This window comes from Chiloscyllium plagiosum, chromosome 3 (assembly GCF_004010195.1).
Source record: "Chiloscyllium plagiosum isolate BGI_BamShark_2017 chromosome 3, ASM401019v2, whole genome shotgun sequence".
NCBI classification, from domain to species: Eukaryota; Metazoa; Chordata; class Chondrichthyes; order Orectolobiformes; family Hemiscylliidae; genus Chiloscyllium; species Chiloscyllium plagiosum.
In genome coordinates, this window is record NC_057712.1 from 54,101,177 (window position 1) to 54,121,678 (window position 20,502).

The 20,502-nt window shown below is 39.2% G+C and overlaps 1 protein-coding gene across 2 annotated transcripts in view; it reads right to left on the bottom strand.

Moving 5' to 3' along the window:
* cad (carbamoyl-phosphate synthetase 2, aspartate transcarbamylase, and dihydroorotase) overlaps positions 1-20,502 on the bottom strand; it is a 174,802-nt gene that overhangs the window by 10,926 nt on the left and 143,374 nt on the right. Inside the window, exons 34-40 of one of the 2 annotated variants that reach the window (XM_043682207.1) lie at positions 17,914-17,997; positions 14,954-15,107; positions 13,321-13,368; positions 11,781-11,941; positions 8,480-8,554; positions 5,435-5,647; positions 1,215-1,340 (exon numbers count right to left, since the gene is read on the bottom strand). In XM_043682207.1, the coding sequence (XP_043538142.1) occupies positions 1,215-1,340; positions 5,435-5,647; positions 8,480-8,554; positions 11,781-11,941; positions 13,321-13,368; positions 14,954-15,107; positions 17,914-17,997 (861 nt within the window). The remainder of the gene's footprint in view (positions 1-1,214; positions 1,341-5,434; positions 5,648-8,479; positions 8,555-11,780; positions 11,942-13,320; positions 13,369-14,953; positions 15,108-17,913; positions 17,998-20,502) is intronic. The other variant, XM_043682214.1, reaches the window with a different exon arrangement.

Sequence of the window (20,502 nt, forward strand, 5' to 3'; positions counted from 1 at the left end):
ACCAGGGTCTTATACAACTGCATCATGACCTCAGGACTCCGGAACTCAATTCCTCTACCAATAAAAGCCAGTACGCCATATGCCTTCCTCACCGCACTATTTACCTTGCGCACTATTTACTTTTGGTTTTCATTTGCTATTTTGATAAGTTTGTCCCAGATTGATAACATTTATGCATTTGCCAAGTTGGACTGTTCCTTATTAAATGTGAGATCTGGTAAGATCCAGTGACAATATATACACAGAAGACATTTAATAACTGTAGAACCTTACTATTTTCGTGTTATTGCAGTTTAGCATGCATTTGCAACTTCCTGCATCAAAATCAAATCATAATAAAGAGAAAAATAACTGCCAATATGATTTGCACGTTAACATTCCAGTAGTTTTGATCACCTGGAATAACTAAGTTGGTGCAAAAATAACTCAGCTACATCAGAAAAAGTATCTTGGCTGCAAAAGCATTTTGAAAATTCAGTTGGGAGGATGTGATGTTGGTGAATTGTTTTCTTGAATCACTGCAGTTCATTTGGTGGTAGCTCCAGAACTTTGACCCAGTGACAGTGAAGGAAAGTGATACATTTCCAAGCGAGGATGATGAGTGACTTAAAGTAGAACTTGCAGGTGGCAGTATTCTCATGTATCTGCTGTCCTTGTCTTTGGTACAAAACAAACCCAATGCTACCCACAATTAACCATTCTAACTGGATTAGAAGAGCTTGAAGTAAGTTCTTACTCATGCTTAGACACAGAATTCTTATATTTTCGCTTTCATAGGCTGCAGATGTCTCTGGCTATGCCAGCCTTGATGGTCTAAATGGTAGTGGTGAGCTGCCTTCTTGAAATGCTGCGTATCAGTGAACTGCATACATCAACAATGCTGTTAAAGGAGTTCCAGTATTTTGTTCCTTCACTGTAACTGGGCCAGTGATGTATTTCCAAATCGGGGTTGCATGGGCCTTGAGAGAGCAATTTGCAGGCAAAGGTGATTCCATAACACCTGATGCCTTTGTCCATCTAGGCCACAAGAATCATGGGCTGAGAAGGTACCATCAAAAGAGCCTTTCTGAGTTGCTGTAGTGCATCTTGTAAATGACATGCACTACTGCCACTGTGAGTTGGTGATGAGGGAATGCCTTATAGATGGTGGACTTTAGTGAATTAGCAGACAAGTTACTTACAGCAAAATTATTCATGTGAAGAATATATCTTACCGTCATTCCATTCACTGTCCCCAGCTCCTCACGAATAGTAAAAATGTCAAGCAATGCCTGAGTTGGGTGCTCACCAACACCATCCCCTGCATTAATAATAGGCTTTCGGCAATGTTTAGCAGCAAGCTGAAAGAAAAGAGGTAAATGTTTTGTGTTTTGTTTTGTAATTGCCAGTTATGTGTTGTCAATGATACACTTAAGCACATGGAGTGGAAATTACACTGAGCAGCACATTCAGAATTCAAGCCAGCCCAATTGGATATCACAAAAAAATTAAAATTAAGCTAGTTATTTATAATGATGTGGAGGTGCTGGTGTTGGGACTGGGGTGAACAAAGTCATAAGTCACATGACACCAGGTTATAGTCCAACAGGTTTATTTGAAATCACACGCTTTTACAGCGCTGCTCCTTCGTCAGTTTACCTTATAGATAAACGTATAGATTTATAAAAATTCAATACAGAACTTTAACATTCTTTCTTAAAAGAAACTAAATGTGCAATCACTTATTCTTCACCTTAAATCTCTCATCCACACTTAACTGCCACAACTTTTCATTTAAATTCTTAGCAACTGTTCATTTAGACATTTGTCTTCAACAGTTCTAGATCACCATATTAACACAATAGAACAAATACTTAATTATTCCATTAATTTAGTCTAACCTGTTGCATGACCTGAACAGAAATAGTTTCCATAAACTTCTGTAAAGAAATTTGAACTTCCAGCTGATAGCTGAAAAGGGTGACAAGAATTCACATTAAATACTTTAATTGTAGTCAGTGCTATTAGAGTATTTACTAAACATTATTTTTACAAGCAACTGATACTTTAAATAATAGAACTATTTATTCCTATTTTTAATGCAAAGAAAAATCTACTTTGCAGGTCTATTTATGCTGAGCCTTTGGTAGCCATTCAATTTTCCTGGATCCAGTCAAAAACACTTAGTTCCCACGTTTACCTTTCATTCCTTTCCTTTCTTAACCTGGTAACATTCTCAGATAGCTTGCACGAGAGGGACAATTGCTAGGAAAAGCTCTCACTGTAAAAGCCAAGGGAATTTTCCAATTTTGATCAAATCCTCACAAAGTTGATTATTTCAACATGAGCAAATGCCCTGATCACATGACTGACCTGAAAAAAACCCCACTTTTAACCTCTTGCCCTTTCTTGCAGATCCTGTCAGACTGTGCCTGAGTATTTCAGGAATATTCCAGAAAACCTTTCCCTCTCAGCCCATCTCCAAGAAAACATGAATCATGTGACTCCTATTCCAGTCAAAATATGGATTAGCTATACTTAAGCCCACTAACTGTCTACCTTGGAAGTAAGCAAACAGTTTAAAGCATAACTACTTACAACCCAACATCCTCAATACTTTCTTGGGTTTTGGGAGACTAGCAGCTTAATCACCATAAAAATGATGCCAGTATTCTCTAAGAGCGAATACTTTGCAGCTTCTTTCGAGCAAAGAAGCCTGCTCTCACAGTAATCACTAACAGCTACGTCGTTTACACCGGTTTATTAGACAAACCTCAGAATAAATCAAATGACCACTTTGTTTTGCAATTCTATCACTACAGCAAAATGATGTTATCTTCAATCTTACACAATTTTCTACTTCAAACCAGGACATTTTGGAGATTAGACACTGTAGGAAATTAGGCCATGTTAGAACAGTAAGGCCAGTTGGAAGCAATATCTTACTAAAGACCTAATATAATTAAAGTCAAAACTTCCCATTGTGAAAGAATACCACTTGCAGCCAAAAAAAAAGTAAAATTAAGCCGAAAGGTCATGTAAAAACAAAAACATCAATCTCTGAGCTATTTCCTCAATACCTCTGAAAATGGAGTCGCAGGTAGACAGGGCAGTGAAGGTGGCTTCTGGCACACTAGCTTTCATCAGTCAGGCATTGAGTATAAAAGTTGGGAAATTATGATGCAGTTGTACAGGACATTGGTGAGGCTGCACTCAGAATATTGTGTTCAGTTTTGGTCACCTTGTTAACAAGAAGAATGTTATTAAACTGGAGAGAGTGCAGAAGAAATTCACAAGAATGTTGCCAGGACTCAACAGTCTGAGTTATAAGGAGAGGTTGAACAAGCTAAGACTTGTTTCTTTAAAGTGTAAGAGGGGGGGGGGGGGGGAGGGTGGAATCTTACAGAAGTGTATAAGATCATGAGAGACATATATAGGATAGAATGGACTTAGTCTTTTTCCCAGGGTTAGGGAACAAAGGACGAGAAGGCATCAGTTTAAAGTTAAAGGGAACCTGAGGGGCAACTTTTCTTTTAAAAACAGAGGGTAGTATACACCTGGAATGAGTTGCCACTAGAAGTGGTTGAAGTGGGTACATTACCAACACTTAAAAGGCATTTGGACAAATACATGAATAGGAAAGGTTTAGAAGGATGTGGCAGAAAGTGAGGACTGCAGATGCTGGGGATCAGTCAAAGATTGTGGTGCTGGAAAAGCACAGCCGGTCAGGCAGCATCTGAGTATCAGGAGAATTGACACGGGCATAAGGCCTTCATCAGGAATGAGGTTTGTGGCCCAAGGGGACGGAAAGATAAATGGGAGGAAAGGTAGATGGGAATACAATAGGTAGATGAAGGTGATAGGTCGGAGAGGATAGGTGGGAAGGAAGATGGATAGGTAGGACAGTTCAAGATGGCAGTGCCAAGTTGGACGGTTGGATCTGGGATAAGGTGGGGAAAGGGGAAATGTGGAAACTGGTGAAATCCACATTGATCCCATGTGGTTGGAGGGTCCCAAGGCAGAAAATGAGGTATTCTTCTTCCAGGCATCAGATGGTTAGGGTTTGGCAATGGCAGGGTTTGTTGCACTGCAAGAAGTGCAAAGCCTGTACCCACACCTCTCCCCAAGGCCCCAAAGGATCCTTCCACATCCAACAGAGATTTACGTGTACTTCTCCACACATCATCTACTGTGTCCGCTGCTCCTGACGTGGTCTTACCTACACTGGGGAGACATATCGCCAACCTGTGGAATGTTTCAGAGAATGTCTCTGGGACACAATAACCCACTGCCCGGTGGCCGAACATTTTAACACCCCCTCCCACTCAGCCAAGGACATGCAAGTCCTGGGCCTCTTCCACCACCAAACCCTACCTGGAGGAAGAATGCCTCATCTTCTGCCTTGGGACACTCCAACCACATGGGATCAATGTGGATTTCACCAGTTTCCTCATTTCCCCACCCAACACCTTACCCCAGATCCAACCTTCCAACTCGGCACTGTCCTCTTGAACTGTCCGACTTTAGATTAGATTAGATTACTTACAGTGTGGAAACAGGCCCTTCGGCCCAACAAGTCCACCACCTGACCTGCACATCTTTGGACTGTGGGAGGAAACCGGAACACCCAGAGGAAACCCACGCAGACACGGGGAGAATGTGCAAACTCCACAGTCAGTCGCCTGAGGCGGGAATTGAACCCGGGTCTCTGCCGCTGTGAGGCAGCAGTGCTAACCACTGTGCCACCGTGCCGCCCGACTTCTATCTGCTCTGACTATCACCTTCATCCCCCTAACCCCCCCAGTCCCAATTCCATCCCATTTATCCCCTTGGGCCACTAGCCTCATTCCTGATGAAGGGCTTATGCTTGAAACATCGAATCTCCTGCTCCTCGGATGCTGCCTGACCAGCTGTAATGCTTTTCCAGCATTACACTTAGAAGGATATAGGCCAAATGCAGGGAAATGGGGTTAGAGTGGATTGACATTTTCATCGGCATGGACCAATTTGGGCCAAAGAGCCTGTCACCGTGCTGTAGGAATCTATGACTTTCTATGACTCTATGACCTCAGAAATAATCTTCACTAATTAAACCACTTAAGCAGCCTACTGAACAAACCTCAATATACACCCACCTCATCTATACAGAGTAAGAGAAGAATCACATTCTTATTTTACAAATCCAGCATAAAGCAAAGCAATCAAGTTCTCTATTTAAATTACACAGTTAAATTGCTAATCAAATCCAACAAATAAGAGTTTATGATTGCTTTTAGATAAAAAGATAAATATTCTTATATACCATGTAAACTTAATATACACAAGGTTTTCAGTTTATTTTTACACACTTATGAGGAAGCATATTTATTGATACCAATTTACTCCAAGTGAAGAATCTTAGAAAATTAAACCATCATCAAATAATATTTTGCATTCAGGATTTTCAAAGACATACCTCAACTGCGTCTGGCTGAGGATGGCGCAGAACCAAGACATCCACATAGCAGCTCATTGTCTGTACAGAATCTAAGAGAGACTCCCCTTTCTGTACAGAAGAAGTAGCTTCTGAAAAATGAATCACAGAACCTCCAAGCCGTTGCATGGCAGCAGCAAATGAACTACTAGTTCTTGTGCTGACCTCATAAAACATGGAAGCCATAACTTTCCCCTTTAATAAGAAAATAAAAATAACAGAATTAGAATTTCAGCTTTTTAAAAACTTACTTGATATTTCAAAATTAAAATGGTAGGACACTATACAGGTCATTCTGCCATAACTGAGATTGACAAATAGGAGACGCTGTTTCTAAAGCATGAACTTTAAAAACGTGTGTTGGCTATAACACGATTACATCATCAACACTTTGTTATTTTTAATGGGCAATTTTTATATAGCGCGGAGTCGCACAAGAATGCAGCATTGCATTATAGAACTGCCTGAAGTTGATTTTAGTTTCTATGATTTGTATTATGTAGCAGAGTGATGGTTAATTTACAGGTTTAACATATTTAAAAATTTATTTATGGGATGCTGACATTGCTGGCTGAACCAGCGTTTACTTGCCATCCCTAGCTGGCTGAGAAGGTGATGATAACAGGATCTGGACCAGATGGGCCAAGGGGCTGAGAAGTTCAAAGTCTGTGAGAAGATTTGTAGCTTGAGTGCTCGTTGTTGTGGTTCTGTTCGCCGAGCTGGGAATTTGTGTTGCAGACGTTTCGTCCCCTGTCTTGGTGACATCCTCAGTGCTTGGGAGCCTCCTGTGAAGCGCTTCACAGGAGGCTCCCAAGCACTGAGGATGTCACCAAGACAGGGGACGAAATGCCTGCAACACAAATTCCCAGCTCGGCGAACAGAACCACAACAATGGGCTGAGAAGTGGCAGCTGGAGTTTAATTCAGATAAATGCAAGGTGCTGCTTTTTGGGAAAACAAATCTTAGCAGGACTTATACACTTAATGGTAAGGTCCTAGGGAGTGTTGCTGAACAAAGAGACATTGGAGTGCAGGTTCATAGCTCCTTGAAAGTGGAGTTGCAGGTAGTTAGAATAGTGAAGAAGGCGTTTGGTATGCTTTCCTTTATTGGTCAGAGTATTGAATACAGGAGTTGGGAGGTCATGTTGCGGCTGTACAGGACATTGGTTAGGCCACTGTTGGAATAATGGTAGTGGATTTGGACAAGTGCTTAATAAGGAACCTTGATGAATTTCTGCAGTGCATCTGTTGCTGGAATACACTGTTACAACTGGTCATCCATTGTGGAACGACTGGCTGTTTGTGGATGCAGTGCCAGTGAAGTGAGCTGCATTGTGGGGTCAAGCTTCTTGTTTGTTATTGGAGCTGCATCATATTCCTGACTTATGCCTTGTAAATGGTGGACTGACTTTGGGAAGTCAGGAGGCAAGTTCCTTACTGTAAAATTCCTAGCATTTGACCAACTTTTATGGCCACTGTGTATGTGGTGAGTCCAGTTCAGTCTCTGGTCAATGGTGACCCTAAAATATTGATAATGAGGGATTCAGTAAAATTAATGACATTGAAGATCGTGGGGTAATGGTTAGATTCTCTTATTGGATATTTTCATCAAACAATTGCTGCTTATCTAGAAGGCAAAACAGTATTTACTTTATTACTTGACTGTCATCCGCAGTCTAGTATGAAATAGAATTTGAAAGTTTGGACAAGATGGATGAATAATAGAATTGAGATTACCAGTCTCAATTTTGCTTCTTGTATTCATTCTTAATAAACCAGGGTTCTCATAAGTTGTGATTGTCACAAGCATCTCTTATGAAACGGAAGATATCCCAAGCCATTTCACCATGAAGAAAAAGTATGGATGTTGATGAGATAAATGACAAATGTTTGCTTGTAGCACTTACAGCCCACATACATATGCAGTATCAGTGACAAGGAACTACTTTAATAGAAATGTTTTTACAATCACAAAAGTAACAGTTGCTAACTCTTAAAACACCTTGTTCCAACATAACCAAATTCATAACAATGAAACAATTAAAGCAATATAGTTTTTCAAAGAGTTATTCAAGTAGTACATAGTGTGGAGTTTGACAACTGGTAAAATGAATTAAAATGTTAGAACAAATTTAAAATCACCCAACGTTGAGCTTGTAATCTTAGCCATGGGATAACAATCCCATTATCTACTAATGGTACTAGCCAGATGGTCTCAGAATATTCTGCACAAAACCTTTCCAACCTATTTATTTGTAATTGTGATACTGTGGAGCATGGGTTGAATGTGCTTGTACAACTATTTCTGGCACATTTCTGCTGGACACAGATGGTGTAGTAAAAGCAGTAATCAAAAACGATAATGTTCATGGACAGGAAGTGAGGGAGTTTTGAAAGCAGGATCAGACAATACAGAGGGAATGTTGTGAGGAATTTCCGAAGACAAGGCATGTGGACAAGTGGCTGATCGCATGGCCAATAATGGAGGACAAGGAGCAAGCAAAGTGAACAATGAATATGGAGATGGGACTAAAAACTGGGTATTTGTGGAGGCAGGAAGAATGAACTGGGTAACTGCTGAACCAGAAACCATTATTAAGATCAATCTTAACAGCAATGGAGTAGGACTGCAGCAGACAATTGCATGGTGTTAAAAAGCTGTTTTTTTAAAACAGGATGTGTGGATGAGGAAGTTAAGTGGTATGGTGAGTTGTACAAAAAGACGGAGACAGAAAGGTAGATTTGCATGTTTTCAGCATGGGTGTGGAAACTGACCCTATTCTTCTGAATAACATCATGAATAGATAATTTGCAAACAGTGAAATGAAAGAGACAACTTGGATCCCTAGGGGTACACCAGAAAAGTGAGAAATCTTAGATTGGTGTACCTTGAACAAAGACACTAAGAGGAACCTCTGGGAAAAAAATGACAAACGTAAATAAAAACACCTAGACATCTGAAGCACAGTGTGAAAACACTCAGCCTCTGGGATCAATGTCATAAATTAAAATTGCTTAAAGAACAAACCTTTAGAAGGTCCAAGCTACGATCTTTCTGCACCGTCAAACGCAGGTTATGAGCAAGATTGAACAAATGGGATAACTGCACACAAGAACAAGACAGGCTGTCAGCAGGTCAACATATGCAAAAATTCTTATAACACAATATAAATGTGCAATTAATATTCACTACATTTTCCCTCGACATCTCTTCATAATGAAATTTTCAATATGGGCTGGAGATACATTTACAACTCGTCATGTCCAAGTTAACATGATTATCACGTTGGCACGAACAACAACTGTAGCTTCCCTAATCAGCTTGAAAGTATCCAGCTAGCTTAATTTTTCTGATATTTTGAGAGCTCTTTATTTAAGTCACCAATAGAGATCAAATGTTAGATGTATCATGGTGATAGTCTTCAGTCTGTTCATCTCTGTGTACACATCTCAAACTATTTGTTATACAAATAAAAATCACATTCAACCTACCAAAGAATTTTGTGTAGGCATCCCAAATTTCCTCAAACATAAAAAGGGCCATGTATTATATTAAAATAAAACTGTTTCTGGGATGAGTGCCACTGGTAAGGATAGTATTTATTGCCAATTCATAATTGCCGACGAAAAGGTGGTGGTGAACCCCTTTTTGAACTGCTACAGTCCATGTTACTTAGGTGCTTCTTTCAGTGGTAGTTTGCAGTTTAGTGGTAGAATGCAGTTAAGAGCTGAAAATGTGTTGCTGGAAAAGCGCAGCAGGTCAGGCACCATCCAAGGAGCAGGAGAATCGACGTTTCGGGGGCTCATGCCCGAAATGTCGATTCTCCTGCTCCTTGGATGCTGCCTGACCTGCTGCGCTTTTCCAGCAACACATTTTCAGCTCTGATCCCCAGCATCCGCAGTCCTCACTTTCTCCTCGAATGAAGTTAAGACCCAACCAAAATGCTGTGGACCTGGAGCTATATGTTGGCCATATCAGATAAGGAAGTAAGATTTTCACCACAAAGGACACAAGTGAACCAGATGGGTTATCACACCAATCCAGGAGTTTCACAATTGATGAGACTTATATTTGTCAGATTTATTGACTGAATGCACATTCCCCTAGCAGCCATGGTGAGATTTGAATTTATATTTCCCAACGATCTGATCCAGCCGGTGGATGAACAGTTCAAATGACATAACATCACTGTCAACCTTTTACATGTTCTCAACTCAATTCTCTTGGTGAAAGTAACAGAGACATTAAACAGGAGTAACAAAGCACAGCACACCATGTTTACAGAAATGATGTACTGATATGCTTGATTCTTAATGCTCTCTGAAGCAGCCCAGCTGCTCATTCAGTTGTAGAAGAAGTTATTTAATAGATCATGCTATCAAAGTAATTAGAGACAAGCAATAAAAAAGCATTGACTTTTATATTTTTAGAATTTGAACAGTCATATTTTTCCTTTCTCTAATAGGAAATTGGTTACTTTGGTGTTTTTCCTGAGCTACAGATGATTTTTCACAACTAAACCTTTAAACAATAGAAAACACAGATGACAGAGGTGCTGTAGTCCTTAAATCATGCTCAGGCTGGTACAACTGAAAACACATCTGTTGGACTCAAACACTGACACTAGCATTGATGCATCCATCCATAATCAATATCAATACTGAAGACGCATCAGTAACATGACACAAAAGATGCTCCTGCAAATTCAAATAGGTCCCATGGTTGACATTTGAATTAGTGTAACATTTGCAATTTCTGGTACACATCTGAAGGCTGTTGTGGTTCTGTTCGCCGAGCTGGGAATTTGTGTTGCAGACATTTCGTCCCCTGTCTACGTGACATCCTCAGTGCTTGGGAGCCTCCTGTGAAGTGCTTCTGTGTTGTTTCCTCCGGCATTTATAGTGGTTTGTCTCTGCCACTTCCAGTTGTCAGTTCCAGCTGTCCGCTGCAGTGGCCGGTATATTGGGTCCAGGTCGATGTGTTTGTTGAAAGAATCTGTGGATGAGTGCTATGCCTCTAGGAATTCCCTGGCTGTTCTCTGTTTGGCTTGTCCGATAATAGTAGCATTGTCCCAGTCGAACTCACGTTGCTTGTCATCTGCATGTGTGGCTAAGGATAGCTGGTTGTGTCGTTTCGGCAGCGGACAGCTGGAACTGACAACCGGAAGCGGCAGAGACAAACCACTATAAATGCCGGAGGAAACAACACAGAAGCACTTCACAGGAGGCTCCCAAGCACTGAGGATGTCACCTAGACAGGGGACGAAACGTCTACAACACAAATTCCCAGCTTAGCGAACAGAACCACAAAAAAGAACACCCAAGCTACAAATCTTCTCACAAACTTTGAACATCTGAAGGCACCTGGACAAGGCAAGTTAGAGGAATCTCGACTATCCAGAGTTCGGTTAACTGAACAAAATACTCCCTGCTAGTGTCCTTCAGATAATCAAGGTTCCTCTGTATAATGTATGTTGGTGCTTATTTCCAAACATTTGAATGTTTGCAATTTCACATCGTATGTTCCAAAAATTAGCTGATATCTTATACTAGCAGTTTTACCAGGACTTGTTCCACCTGTCAGTCAATTAAAATCAAGAGAGCTCACTGTTCTTCCAGATAACTTGAGCAGTGCAGACATGCACAATGGAAATGCATGAAAGTTACAAGCATGTATTACACTATGTAACAATGTGGAAACACATCATGAATGCCACTAAGAAACATATTTGAGAAACTGAGTTTGTTGAATTATGGCACAGATATAACATAATTGGTCAGTCAACACCCTGTAAATGCTGTGTTCAGAATATAAATCAATGCAATGTCAGTGTGAAAATCTCCTATCTGCCAGAATGTTTAACTTAAACTATCATATTTACATTTGTGAAATAAAACAAAAATAATTCTAAGCTATGGAAAGCAATTCTTACAATAGGTTTTGCATGAAGGCAAAATCATGAAGAGTTGCACCTGTCTACTACAGGCAAAACTTGTAAATAAAACAGATGATAAATCACTTGTTGTCTTAGCAAATGTCCTAGAAATTTTGATACGGTCTAGAATTCTTTTCTCCACAAGGAGAACCCAACGTGCTGCTTTGGATGAAAACTAGCACCAAACTGGACTGAAATGCTGGACATCAACACAATCCTTGGGTTCTTTAAATATTAATATCAGGCCTCCCAATCAAGGTCCTTGCTCATTAAAAATGCTTCAGGTCAATCAATAATCAATTTCATGAGGCACTTCGGTCAGCTTGAGAACAGAAATATTCTACTAATGGAAACATATGAAAGCAGATTCAAATCAATGAAAATCACAATTACCTGGTCTTTGGTAAACTGTCTGACTGACAGAATGTGTTGTCCAACATAATGATGCAACAAAGGGGAACACGGATGAGGGACAGTTTGAACCGCTAGATTCTGTGGTGATAGAAGCCTCGAGACTGGAGGAGGATGTATATAACCGTCTTGATTAATGGTATCTTTGGCGCATTTAAAAAAAAAAGTGTTCGGTTATTATTCCACCATTATTAAAAATGTCTGGCTTTTTGCTGTTAAGCAAACATTCAGTTGAACCCTCTGCTGATGACTACTTTTAGTTTGAACATATCAACAAATGTTGACTACTTGTCAGTTTCAAAACAATCCAGTTATCAAAGCCATGAAAGACATGACTTTAGCTTTGGGGGTCTGAAAATGAGATCTGTTCAAACCAAGCATACGCTTTAACACTAAGGTTCATAGTCAACAGGTCCACGTTGGTGCCACTGTCATAAGACATCGAAAGCAATATTGCATTATTGACACCATCATACAATTAACCACATAGGTGTTGTGCACAGTACTCAGTTCCCCAAGTCTCTTAACAACTGGTCACCTGGCCCTGATTAAGTTGGGACTGAAAATCGTTGCTTCCAGTGTGTTGTATGTAGATTTCTGTTTGATGGAATCTTATTTTCCTTTCAGGCAACTGCTGTTCATGAATGTGCCATTCCCAAATCTTCTCTGCATATATATTTTGTTCCTTTTGTTGTTCTATACAATTGTCTTTGATCCTGCGCTGTCAACATGTTCGTCATTTAGTATCTGTCTTCCAATCTATCATAGACCATCCCTTGTGTTCTATTTCTGATCACCACATCTTCCACCTTCTTAAAACCAGCTATACTTTTAACATCTCCAAGCACGGATGAAAGATCAGATGTTAAATGTCAATTCCATTTCATCTTCACAGTTGCTGCCTGACCTAAATATCTCCAACATTTTCTGTTTTTATTTCTGAAAACTCAGGTGTTCAATTTATGGAACAGTTTGTGCAATTGGTTTGTGAGGGTTGACTAGAGAAAATAATCACAAACCTCCAAATATAAATGTGAACCAAGCCATGACAGCAACCTGTATTCCAACTCCACTTTTAGCAAAATCATCAAAACCAAAACTTATGTATAAATGCTTGTGACATGCATGCATTTTAGAATATCAGGGTCAGCACTTTCCAGGTGGCAGCTTCAATATTTTTATCCCAAATTCTTAAAAAGCCAGTACAGCCCTTCCTGAAAAAATGTTTTTTTTTTAAGAAAAGGAAGTAGTTTATGGGTGGTTGTTGGGTTTGAGAAGCAAAATTAAATGTTTTATGTCTGTGGCCTTTCATTAGACCAGAAATGTTAACCAGTTCCTCTCTCCACAGATGCTACCAACCAACTAGTGTTTTCACTTGGGTTTACAGCATCCATAGTACTTTTGAATTGTTGGAAAGAGTGGCTACCCAAATCCATTGACACAGATAATAAAAGTAATCAATTCTAATAAATTTCTAAACATTCCACATGTTGAATTTTAAATCAGAAACTGTAATTCACACCTTGTTCAATGAATTTCTTGGCTGCTTTTTCCTTGAATTCTCCTTCAGCTGTTTAAATCAAAGCATTCAGAAGCAGCAAAATGTCAGTGATTAATTGAATCAAGTATTCGAAATCTGAAGAGTCAAGCATGCTCTCCAATATAACATGACATTTTCACGCGCTGCAATATAATACATTTTTCATCACTTAACTAAGGGAATATACGAACTGCATCGAAAATAAATGATAGCACTTCGGATTTTAGATTAACAGCGTATGAAGCAAGCGATTTTTTTTAAAGAAAATATGTTGTTTGATGTATCATTTAACAGAGCATGACTGACATTATTTGAGAGACAGTAAAATATATAATTGCTTGAAACAAAAGGGGCATTTGGATTTTAAAAATGATCTGATAACATCACAAAAATAATTAATTAAGCAAACAGTTAATTTCTTTCAAACGTTACAAGATGTCAACTTTAGATTCAAAGCAAAGACTGAAGAGTTATTGCTCCAGATTGGATTACTTTCTTAGCCATTAGGGAAGACAATGGAACAATGAAAACTTTGTTTAAATAAAAATCAGGCATCTTACAATTAATTTCTGTATTTCATATTTATGCTTTTTTAAAGGAGTTAAAAATCTTAAGGTTGCCAACATATCAAAAACAGTCATGGAGTATTACTGTTGTACTAACCATGATCATGCATTACAATTATCAAATGAAGGAATGAAAATATTTTCTCAGAAGTTTAATCTCCTTGCAGGGAGATTATAGACTAAAATCATCAGCGCCTGAACACAATGACATAACCACACACCTGAACAGTTAGCCTGTTCAAAAGCATCAGTTCACACAAACAAGTATTTGATAGACGAACAAAATAAGGCTGACTTACAAATTGTCAAAGACAACATTCAGCCAAACTCACCATGCAAGAAAACTGAGCTCAAAACATTTAGATTGAAGGCAATACTTGGTGGTCATTGTATAAACATGCTTTATAAACCGGTTATAGTTATTTCTTATAGATTTGTTAAGGGGTACGCTCAGAATTTACTTGAATTGCTGCTTACCCTGACACAAATCATCCTATTCTGTTTGCACGAGAGCTCTTTTTGAAAAACGTGAAGCAATGGCTCACTTGATAAACAGCAATGTAGTGAAACGTGCTATTTGCAAACTATGCAATGTAAGTAGCATAAACAGTGAGATGAAAGCCATCAATTTGTACATCTTCAAAAAAGTAAACGTGATACAACAACATGTTTAAGTTGGGAAAATGAACTAAAGTACAAGAGCAAATATGGAAGTAATATATCTATTTGCATAAATGTGGATATAATTTATTTTAAAGACAAAAATAGAAATTGTTGGAAAAGCCCTGCAGGTCTGTCAGTGGAGAAAAATCAGAGTTAATGTTTCTCAGCACAGATACTTCCAGACCTGCTGAGCTTTCTCAGCAATTGCTATTTTTGTCTGATTTTATAGTATCCGCAGGTTTTAAATTTGTTTTATTATTGATCCCAAACGAACAAAGAATATCAAGCCATCTATTATCTTATAGACCAATGCACCAACAATTGGTTGAAAATTAAACTGCAGAAGATGATGTTAAGTCATAGTCAAAAGAGCAAAGGAAATGTACCGTTTGGAAGTCCAGGGTCAGAAGAACGATGGATTCTTGGAGGAAGATGGAACCTACCATCCATTGCAGGACCACCACTTGCCAACCTGCGAGGGCTTGGTGCTCTGGTTCGGACTGTTTCAGTTTGAGAAGGATGTTTTGAATGCTCTGGAGTCTTAAAAGTAAGAGTAGCTTAAGCATTTAAATTATAAGGCCATTAGACAATAAGTAATTGCAACAGGAGTATACCATTTGGTCCCTTAAGCCTGTTCAATCATTCAGCAGGATCAGACATTCTTTATATCATTCTTTATTTCCTGCATTTCCCACCAACCCTCGATTCCCCAGCTGATCAGTAATTTACCTATCTCAGCCATAGATATATTCAAGGCCTTTGCAGCAAGGAGTTCCAAAAACACTAATCCTCATAGAATAATTTCCTCATCTAAGTCTCAAGTTGGTGCTTGTTTATCTGAGATTACAACTTCTGGTCAGAGACTCTCCTGCAAGGAGAAATATCAGCTCAACATTTACACTGTCAAGCCACGTAAAAATCGTTCTTATAGTTGTCACAGGCAAGTGTTGTTTTGGTTGATTTTTGGGGAGGTGGGCAAGAGAAAGGAAGGTTTGCAGACCACTGAGGAAGAAAAACATGTTGATAGTTCAGATTAAGCAATTAGAGTGGGAGAATGGCAGAACAATGGTGTGCCTAACTACCAGGCTTGACAGAATAGACAGTCCCACTAGGGTGGGGGTGGGACACATTCCAGCAGCCTCCACATTCAAAAGGATCATTCGCCGCTATTTCAGACAACTCCAGCAGAATGCCACCACCCCAGACATCTTCCCCTTACTCCCCTTCTGCATTTCGCAGGAATGGTTCCCTCCACGGCATCTTATCGATTGATCAATCATGAACACAACATGAAACCTGCTTTCCCACCTATGTTATTACATTACCTACAATTCTGGCTACAGTACATTCACTTCCTTCCTCCAGGTCATTAATCTATATTGTAAACAGCTGTAGACTGTGGAACCTCACTGATTACAGGCTAGCAACCTGAAAAAGAAACCCTTGTCCCCACTCATTGTTTCTTGCCCATTAGCCAAACTCTTGATCCATGCCAATATATTACTTCCAACATTGTTGGCTCTTATGACTGGATCTTTTGTGACGTACCTTGTCAAATGCCTTCTGAATTCATAATACAATACATCGACTGTTTTCCCTCTATCCACGCTGGTTGACATAATTTGGAGATGTCGGTGTTGGACTGGGGTGTACAAAGTTAAAAATCACAACACCAAGTTATAGTCCAACAGGTTTAATTGGAAGCACACTAGCTTTCGGAGCGACGCTCCTTATCAGGTGATTGTCACAATCACCTGATGAAGGAGCGTCACTCCGAAAGCTAGTGTGCTTCCAATTAAACCTGTTGGACTATAACCTGGTGTTGTGTGATTTTTAACTTTGTACACGTTGGTTGAGACTTCCTTAAAACACTAATAAATTAATCTCACAATTTCTCCTTCATGAAGCCATGCTGACTTCATGATTTTGATTAAATTATGATTTTCCAAATGCTCTGCTATTACTTCCTTAATAATTGATTCCAATACTTTTCCAACAATAGATGCGAGGCAAAGTGGCCTAAAGTTACCTGCTTTTTGCTTCCCTCCCTTTTTGAATACAGTGTCATACTGGAAGTTTTCCAATCCTCTGGTATTTCGTCAGAATTCAACGATTTTTGTAATAACTATCTCTGTAGCAACCTCTTTTGGGATCTAGGATCCAAACCAGGAAACTTAAGCTCCATTAATTCATTTAATACTTCTTCTCAAGTGATGGTCCTTGATTTCTTCTCAGTTTTCTTTAGTTTTAATGGGATGTTCAAAGCATCTTCCATTGTAGACTGATGCAAAATATCTGTTCAACTCCTCTGCCATTTCTTTGTTCCTCAAAAACATCTCCCCAGATTCATTTTCTATGAGGCCTATGCTCACATTGATCTCTTTACACATTTAACGAGGCTCGCATTGTCAGTCCTCATATTCCTTGTTAGTTTGCCATCAGTTTATTTTCTGTCTTTATTATTTCTTTAGCCCTCCTTTATTCGATAATTAATTTCCTGCAGGCAAACTGGCTGAAACATAGTAAACTTAGAGACTATGAATGCTACTGAAAATCAATTTTATGCCTGTTTCAGTATTTTACAAACTATAGCATGCTTGAAACCTAAAACAATCTTCAATACGGCACTGAAGGAGCAACCCACAGCCAAATTTTGAATGTTAAGAGAAAATGTTAAACAAAGGCAAGGGAGCATTGATTATAGTTATATCAGATGCCATCTGCCAGATAAATGCAGCATAGTGACTAGAGTTCTGTACAGTCAGCAGGTTTCCCATTATATGTATCAGCACTTAGTAAATCAACTGGTCAGATTCAGTGATTGTAGATTTACTACAACTGTTCAAAAAAGATGAGTGACTTCTTTATTGTTGCTAATATCACTTGACAAAAAGATAGGTGGGATATAGTGCATACACTCATTGGTGTATTTTTGACTGCAGGGAAGGAGAGTAAGGCAGGGGAACTTGAGGTCAAAAAAAAAAGTGCAGATTCCTTCACTCCATTCCCACCTGTCCACTGCCCCCCGAAAGCTCGTAATCATCTGAAATCTTACAATTTTTTTGCCTTTCCCAAAAATTGCATGACTGGAAATCAGAGAGTATACAATAAGCACCATTGTTTAACAGCATCAACAGTTTCATGAGCCTTAATGTATCTCACTACCTTTTCATCTATATATAGGAGTGTGCTTTTAGAGCATAACATTATCAACAAAAAAGTGCAATATTAAGCCGATTATGCTCATATTGATCAACAGCTGTCCACTGAGCTACATCCATAAATGATTTTGTAAAACAATTTTATATAAAAAAAAGAAATGTTCAAATTGGTACTGAAGACTTACTTTTACTGTGGTTAATGCTGGCGGCAAAGGGACACCCAAAGGCCATGCTCTCACATCTTGTCCATAACCAGGAGGAACCAATACCTGTAATCACATATTAGTATGTTTTTACACTATGAAATTTTGCTCCTGAAGTGAATAATTAAACGTAATTACACCAAATTGGAAGGTAAAGTTTAAATGACTTAACATGTAGAATTAAGATCTTAACAGTAGGTATTAAAATACCACAGAAACGAAGACAACTTTTTCTCCAGTATTTACTTTCGATTCTAAGGAAACAGGATATAATTCATTGATTTGTAGCCATAGAATATAACAGAACAGTATAGGCCTTTCGGCCCTCGATGTTTCATTTTACAGATCACACTTGGCCAATCATGCTCACCTTTCCTCATCTCTCTGTAGATAATTTTCAGTCATGTTATGATATACTTTGGAGCTGGTGGGACCATTTAAATCTCACAGTTCCTCTCCATTTTCAAAACCAAATCCTCTTTTCGCTCAATATCTGCCTGAAGAAAAACCACCCTCTCCATTCATTTTATTGAAAACTATGTATAGAGAACAAAATTAAAAATCACAATACCAGGCCTGGTGTTGTGATTTTTAATCACAACGGTCCAACACTGGCACTTCCAAAATATAGAGAATAAGCGTTTTTTCCCCAATCAAAACGTTCCATGTAAATTTTCCAAGCCTCACCCTCCTTCCCAATGCTAGAAATATTATGATTGCCCGCTAGGCATTGCACCCTTATCCCAATTATTCTCTCTCAGATTGGCACTGGTGCTCTGATTTCAGCCTCTTACTCTCTGAAATCTCTGCATCGAATTCTTGTTCCTGGTTTTAATGCTTAGGCCACCACTGTCATTCAGAAATGCTAGATATTCCTCAAAGTCCCAACATTTAACACTGCTATGCTTGTGCCAAAAGCCAATTTTTTTTTTGGTTAAAATTAATGGACTTGCCTGCTCTCAAAAGAATGGAATTCAGAATTCCGGTCTTCATCTAGATGTCACTGAATAGTTACCCAAATTCACAACCTGATGCCTCAGGCTTTTCCCTTTAGTCCTTTAATTTGGACCACCACCTCATTCTCTTCTTCCTTGTATCCATCATCAGTGGTGAAGGATTCAACCGATTTGATCCCATTGCCTGGAACTTCCTCTATCTTTCTTACATGTCATATCTTTCATTCTGTTAGAGAATCATCAATATCCCTCTCTTTCAGCAGCTTTTTGGTTGTCGTTGTCATTTTTTTAAAAAAACTAATGTTGTTTGAGTTGTTGCTATGAAGCACCAAGTATTTAGATTACATTAAAAGATAAAAGGGAACTATGGAGCTATGAGGGAGGAGCTGGCCAAAATTCAATGGTGCAATACCTTAGCAGGGATGACAGTGGAGGAACAATGGCGGATATTTCTGTGTATAATGCAGAAGATACAGGATCAGTTCATTCTAAAAAGGAAGAAAGATCCTAGGAGGAGGCATGGGTGGCCGCGGCTGACGAGGGAAGTTAAGGAATATGTAAAGTTAAAAGAAAAAAAGTATAACATAGCAAAGATAAGTGGGAAAACGGAGGACTGGGAAGCTTTTAAAGAACAACAGAGGATTACTAAGAAGGAAATATGCAGAGAAAAAATGAGGTACGAAGGTAAACTGGCCAAAAATATAAAGGAGGATAGTAAAAGCTTTTTTAGGTATGTGAAAGGCAAAAAAATGGTTAAGACTAAAATTGGGCCCTTGAAGACAGAAACAGGGGAAGACAGTACAGGGAACAAAGAAATGGCAGAAGAATTGAATTGGTACTTCAGATCGGTGTTCACTGGGGAAGACACAAGCAATCTCCCTGAGGTAATAGTGGCTGAAGGACCTGAACTTAAGGGGATTTATATTTGCCAGGAAATGGTGTTGGAGAGACTGTTAGGTCTGAAGGCTGATAAGTCCCCGGGGCCTGATGGTCTACATCCCAGGGTACTGAAGAAGGTGGCTCGAGAAATCGTGGATGCGTTGGTGATTATTTTGCAGAGTTCGATAGATTTGGGATCAGTTCCTGCGGATTGGAAGGTGGCTAATGTTGTACCACTTTTTAAGAAAGATGGGAGAGAGAAAGCAGGAAATTATAGACCAGTTAGTCTGACCTCAGTGGTGGGAAAGATGCTGGAGTCTATTATAAAGGATGAAATTACGACACATCTGGATAGTAGTAACAGGATAAGTCAGAGTCAGCATGGATTTATGAAGGGGAAATCATACTTAACTAATCTTCTGGAATTTTTTGAGGATGTAACTCTGAAGATGGACAAGGGAGATCCAGTGGATATAGTATACCTGGACTTTCAGAAAGCCTTTGATAAAGTCCCACATAGGAGGTTAGTAAGCAAAATTAGGGCGCATGGTATTGGGGGCAAAGGACTAACTTGGATTGAAAGTTGGTTGGCTGACAGGAAACAAAGAGTAGTGATAAACGGCTCCATTTCAGAATGGCAGGCAGTGACCAATGGGGTACCGCAGGGAAAAGTGCTGGGACCGCCGCTTTTTACAATATATATTAATGATATAGAAGATGGTATTAGTAATAACAT